The 6309-nt window shown below is 42.0% G+C and overlaps 1 protein-coding gene and 2 pseudogenes across 1 annotated transcript; 2 read left to right on the top strand and 1 right to left on the bottom strand.

Annotated features, from left to right (window-relative positions):
* Positions 1–1032: 1032 nt before the first annotated feature.
* On the bottom strand, positions 1033–1575 carry LOC149204208 (AT-hook motif nuclear-localized protein 24 pseudogene; annotated as a pseudogene).
* Positions 1576–1794: 219 nt separating this feature from the next.
* On the top strand, positions 1795–2435 carry LOC149204209 (uncharacterized; annotated as a pseudogene).
* Positions 2436–5225: 2790 nt separating this feature from the next.
* On the top strand, positions 5226–5998 carry LOC149204210 (uncharacterized). Its single transcript, XM_089397074.1, has 2 exons — positions 5226–5240; positions 5351–5998. The coding sequence occupies exons 1-2, from the start codon at positions 5226–5228 to the stop codon at positions 5855–5857; spliced, it is 522 nt and encodes a 173-aa protein (XP_089253200.1). The 3' UTR covers positions 5858–5998.
* The last annotated feature ends 311 nt before the right edge of the window (positions 5999–6309 follow it).

A 6309-nucleotide genomic window follows, 5' to 3' on the forward strand; every position in this document is an offset into this window, starting at 1 on the left:
TGTTGCTGCTACAGGTGGGTGTTGTGCGGCTAGTGTCAGAGGGAGTTATGGAGAGGGGGATATTGAAACCATCAACGACAGAGATGTCATAGTAATCTTGATTCTTGTCCCATTCACAGTATATTCAACAAGTGTCGCAGGAGGTTGTCCTGAATCTTGGCAATTGAGCAAACCACCGTAGTCACCAGTGGTGCAGTTGCTTTGATCCGCTTCGTCGAAGGAGCAGCCGTTACGTCCCAGAACCGAAGTTGTTGTTCCTGCGGGAACGTCAACCCTCCAAGTTTTTCCCTGTCCCAACGCTTGATCACCACCTACGGGATTTCTTGTGGCCCATACTGTGTATGAACACTATTCTGGATCACAAATGTCGCACCTGTAATTCTTGCACATACTAAGAAATCAATTATTTATCTATGATATTTTGATAGGATTCAAAATATTAGACAAAGTGTTTTGGAATCCACGTTAGTGTGGCTATTAATCAAATGTCAGGATGATATCCACTGACCTTGACCTTGAAACTATTAAAAATTATATTACACCACAGAAACCTAAACTCAAATATTTATAACATCTTAAAACAAACTGATCTCTTATTTATAATATACATGACCGCAGTCCCCTTACCTTGAAGATAAGCATTAAATACTAATAATATTAACACTAGTGTTACTGTAAAAGAAATCGAAACTGGTAAATTTCATGCCTTCATTGCAACCACCAGCAAGCAAGGTAAGTGTCACTACTACAATACAATGAGTTGCAGTTCAGGGGAGACGCTGGCCAGTGATCCACTTGGCTTGTATCGAACCGGTAGAGTGTATTAATTACGCCGTAAGGTGTTTCCCTCTCAAATGAGCTCCCCAAATGCCCTTCTGTCCTAATTACATCGTAAGGCGTTTCCCTCTTAAATGAGCTCCCCAAATGCCCTTCTGTCCTAATCGTAGCCGTTAGATTTTTTTGTTAGACGATTGAACGCAAATCCGCCGTTAAAAAAAACCGCTCGACATCTGTGCGCTTTTTACGGAGGAGTTACAAGTAGAGTCCCTGCCCGCTGGTTAAATAAATCGTGAGGCCCGTCGTGGAGGGCGGGGCAGGAGGCGGCAGAAAGGCGCCCGATAATGAAAGAATCTCGAAGCGACAGTGAAGCGAAACGACCGCGCCCGGCGCCGCAGGTTGGCAGAGGGTGACATTGTTCACAATACCGCTGCCGCTTAAAACACAGATTCCGCGTTGTCTTCTCCGGGCAAAGGTAGCCACATTTTCTCCCACGTCGCAGCCACTGGCGATCTCGATCACATGGGCGCGGAGAGCATGGGGGCTCTCTCGGCTTATAATAATGGGGGGCTTCGGCTTGTTTCTGGAACCAGCGGGTCTGCCCCTCGGTCTCCTGGGGCCAATTTCATCCCCTATTCCACCACCTTCCACACCCAGTGGAAGCGCTTCTTGGGCTTCCTCATGGTGTTCTCTGGATCTCCTTTTCCCCAGCCCGCTATTCCCGCTGTTCTCGTCCTCCTCCGAAGTGTGCAGGGGCTGGTGACCCCCCTGATCTCCTGGATCCACCGTCTCCGCCATGGTGCTCGATACGTTACCTACCCACCACCTGCCTGCCAGGACTCCAATATATGTCCACCAATTTGGTAATTTTTTCCAATGCTTAGTCACCCCTAATACCTGATTCTTCAACAGTGCCTGTAATTTCAATGGCACACTATAGTAGAATACTTGCCTGTACCAGGATAGCAGTGGGAATCGATCCCTGCACTTGTAGATTCGAAGAACAGCAGCTAAAATATGAACGAGGGAACTGTTGGAGGAGTTACAGGTAGAGTCCATTTGAATTCTTAGTGGAGTTTATGGCAATGAACAATGCTCTCCGCTCCACATCTGTGCGCCTTTTACGCAGGAGTTCCAGGTAAAGTCCATTTGAATGAGGGATCAATACTCGTCTCATAACAAAGAAGACCTTAAACCTTTTGAGTCCCTTTAGAGTGAATCCCAATCTACATGAGAATGCTGACCTATCAGGCCCTTTTTAGTTTTGCATAGCATTTGGGCTTTGCCAGCTTCTAGCAGGAAGGCTTCACTTCGGCATAATTTTGGGCTGGATGACAGTCGCTTCCCTGTTCCTCTATTTTGTGTTCAATATGTTGGCAGGGAGAAATGGTAACTTGGATCTGTACAGATGTCTGAGCTTGGTGGGCTACTGTATGCTGCCAATGGTGATTTTCTCGGCATCTGTGCTTTTTATCCCAACTCAAGGACTTGTCATGTTTGTCATGGCGGCATTGACCGTGCTTTGGTACACAAGAGCTTGCAGCAGTTTATTGATTGTCTTGGCATCTCACGGCGATGAACAACAAGGCTTGGTGGCGTATGCTTGCAGCTTGATTTACATGCTTTTCTCTCTCCTGGTGATTTTCTGAAAGGTATTTGTTTCGGTGGCACAGATATTTTGTAGTAATTGTTTGGAGTGGGAACAGGCGGAGAAAAATTCAACTGCATTCATGGGTTTTGGAAACAAATCCATTGTCAAGCTTTTGTAATGGTGTATGGAATATTTTCTTAAAAACGAGGCAAGAATTACCTTAATATTTTAAAATCTTAACAGTATTTCTGTTGTCTTTATGGTAGTCTTTCTGATCCATCGGCTTAATTTAATTTGATTTTTAGGCATTCTTTCTTTTGTTAACATAGATTTGTAATTCTAGACAGAGCAGGGGAGAGTTTTCCTCAACAAACTGCTTTCGCAAATTCCAGCTCTCCATCTCCATTGAATCCACAACTTGGTGACTCATCCCCAGAGAACAGTTGATCCCCACCTTGGCCAAAATGTATTGTCATAATCCCTGTATCTTCTATGACGAGTTCAATGGACTGGGGCATGGTCTACATTCCCTTGTGGGCTACTTGTTGTGAAACCCCTGCCCTATAAGAGCAACTTTGTTAGTCATCTACATCAACATCAACATTTCGGTTATCATGTCAATCAGTAGTCTTCCAGGAACCCACCTCCTCACCCAATTAGCTTTCCTTTGCCTTCTCATATATAAGAAGGATATGTGATGTTATAATTAATGTGCCTTCACCTGTCTTGTTGTTATAGGTGATGTGGCTGCCCCTTGTGGATTGTTGTTTGCATTGCCACCTGTCCTGCCTTTACTCATTAATTGCTCCATTTGGTACATCTCTTTGAGGCCTGCCTGGGGCTGCCTCGTTCTCTGCATGATGTTTTCTCTGTACAGATGAAGTAAAATAAATTATAGAAATGTGGTTAAAGTAGGCTGTGACCTACATTAAAGTTTGGGGAATGTCAGTTCATTTTTAATGTAGCTAATCTTGACCTAATATCGCAGTGTGAAGCCAAAGTTTCGTAGATGGATTGCTAATTCAACCTAACTGAAGTAACCTACCAGTGCAAAATGGTTCCTAGTCTTAGGAGTTAAACATCGGGCAACAAGCTTGACAAAGTTGATGAAATCTTATATAAAAACAAGAAAGATCACTCAATATTGTTGTTTAACTCTTATGCATTTTGGAGTTGTGTTCTTGGTATATCAAATTTGTTTTCAGGTTCACCAATATATATGGAAAATATGTTGTCGCTATTGAATATGCTAGTTGGCTGTACTACAATATCTATTGGATGCCATAGTTATGAGAGTCAGACATGGTGAGGTCAAAGATTATTACTCGGCTAGAACTTGGTCTTTGACTTGGCAAAAGGCTTGGCTCAAACTTGGCCTTTGACCTGGTGAACTACTTGGCTGAATAAATAATGCATAAAACATTTACCAATGTAAATACAAACAATTAGACACCACATATGTAAGTCTACTGACTTATATCACTGTTCACATGTAATGGTGCAAATAGGAGAAATTACAGCGAGATACATAAACTACAAACTATAAACATAAAATACATTAACAATAATGCTTGAAATGGTCTCCAATGTCCAAAAACGCTTCAAACTATAAAGTAATAAAGACATACTATGTCAGGGGTCTTGACCCATGAAAAATATTTATCAATGTAAATACAAACAATTAGACACCACATATGCAAGTTTATTGACTTATATTGCATGCACTGGTGTAAATAGGCAAAATTACATCGAGATACATAAACTATAAACTATGAACATAAAATACATTAACAATAATGTTTGAAATGATCTCCAAAGTCCAAAAAAGCTTCAAACTATAAACTAGTAAGGACATACTATGTCACGGGTCATGACTCATGATTCATCAAGATCATCAACACAGGCTGCAGCCTTAGGAATGTCCTCTAGTGAGGACCAACTTTTGTATTTGTTGTACTTCTCCCTTGAGGGGGTTATCTCAGAAGGTCCAATACTTGATTCATGCACTTCAGGCAATTATGGGACCCCAAGCCCATCCAAATAAAGTAGTCCCCTAGAAAATATGCTGGATGAGTCTCCGAGTCTCCACAATCCAATTTGAGGAGTAATCAGTCTCCTCCAAGGCTATGGGGTCCACATGAGAAGTATTGTTCAACCAATTGCCCCCTTGAATTGAACATTGTATTGCACAAATTGATTCATCCAACAAATTTTGCTCCAAAATTTTACTCTTCTTTGTGTGAATGCACTCAAACACTGAAAAGTGTTATGTGTTTCGTTGTTGATTTGGATTAGAAACCTTTGCAACTTAGGGCAATGACTTGCAAATTGGTTCCACAAATAAGCTGCCAGAAGACAAAGTTCGAACAAATGAGTCAATCTAAGTTTCAGATTATAAAGTATAGAAGAGTTAAAATAAATAACTTAAAAAAAAATTAAAATGCACATCTTGTTCATTTTTTTCTCGTTACGTCGTAAGGCGTTTACCTCTTCTTGGGCTAAGCACTTCTTGGGCTTCCTCATGGTGTTATCTGGATCTCCTTTTCCCCAGCTAGCTATTCCTGCTATTCTCATCCTCCTCCGAAGTGTGCAGGGGCTGGTGACCCCCCTGATCTCCTGGATCCACCGTCTCCGCCATGGTGCTCGATACATTACCTACCCACCACCTGCCTGCGAGGACTCCAATATATCTCCACCAATTTGGTATTTTTTTCTAATGCCTAGTCACCCCTAATACCCGATTCTTCAACCGTGCCTGCAATTTCAATGGCACACTATAGTAGAATACTTGCCTGTACCAGGATAGCAGTGGGAATCGATCCCTGCACTTGCAGCTTCGAAGAACAGCAGCTAAAATATGAACGAGGGAACTGTTGGAGGAGTTACAGGTAGAGTCCATTTGAATTCTTAGTGGAGTTTATGGCAATGAACAATGCTCTCCGCTCCACATCTGTGCGCTTTTTACGCAGGAGTTCCAGTTAGAGTCCATTTGAATTGGGGATCAATACCCGTCTCATAACAAAGAAGACCTTAAACCTTTTGAATCCCTTCAGAGTGAATCCCAATCTACATGAGAACGCTGACCTATCAGGCCCTTTTTTGTTCTGCATAGCATTTGGGCTTTGCCAGCTTCTAGCAGGAAAGCTTCACTTCAACGTAATTTTGGGCCGGATGACAATTGCTTCCTTGTTCCTCTATTTTGTGTTCAATATGTTGGAAGGGAGAAATGGTAATTTCAATATGTACAGATGTTTGAGCTTGGTGGGCTATTGTATGCTTCCAATGGTGATTTTCTCGGCATCTGCGCTTTTTATCCCACCTCAAGGACTTGTCATGTTTGTCATGGCGGCATTGACCGTGCTTTGGTGCACAAGAGCTTGCAGCAGTTTATTGATTGTCTTGGCATCTCACGGCGATGAACAACGAGGCTTGGTGGCGTATGCTTGCAGCTTGATTTACATGCTTTTCTCTCTCCTGGTGATTTTCTGAAAGGTATTTGTTTTGGTGGCACAGATCTTTTGTAGTAATTGTTTGGAGTGGGAACAGGTGGAGAAAAATTCAACTGCATTCGTGGGTTTTGGAAACAAATCCATTGTCAAGCTTTTGTAATGTTTTATGGAATATTTTCTTAAAAACGAGGCAAGAATTACCTTAATTTTTAAAAATCTTAACAGTGTTTCTGTTGTCTTTATGGTAGTCTTTCTGATCCATCGGCTTAATTTAATTTGATTTGTAGGCATTCTTTCTTTTGTTAACATAGATTTGTAATTCTAGACAGAGCAGGGGAGAGTTTTCCTCAACAAACTGCTTTCTCAGGTTCCAGCTTTCCATCTCCATTGAATCCACAACTTGGTGACTCATCCCCAGGGTACAGTTGATCCCCACCTTGGCCAAAATGTACTGTCATAATCCTTGTATCTTCTATGACGAGTTCAATGGAC

Source organism: Pinus tabuliformis, chromosome 1_2 (genome assembly GCF_031772625.1).
Source record: "Pinus tabuliformis cultivar Carrire ecotype Pingquan chromosome 1_2, CPIR1, whole genome shotgun sequence".
NCBI classification, from domain to species: Eukaryota; Viridiplantae; Streptophyta; class Pinopsida; order Pinales; family Pinaceae; genus Pinus; species Pinus tabuliformis.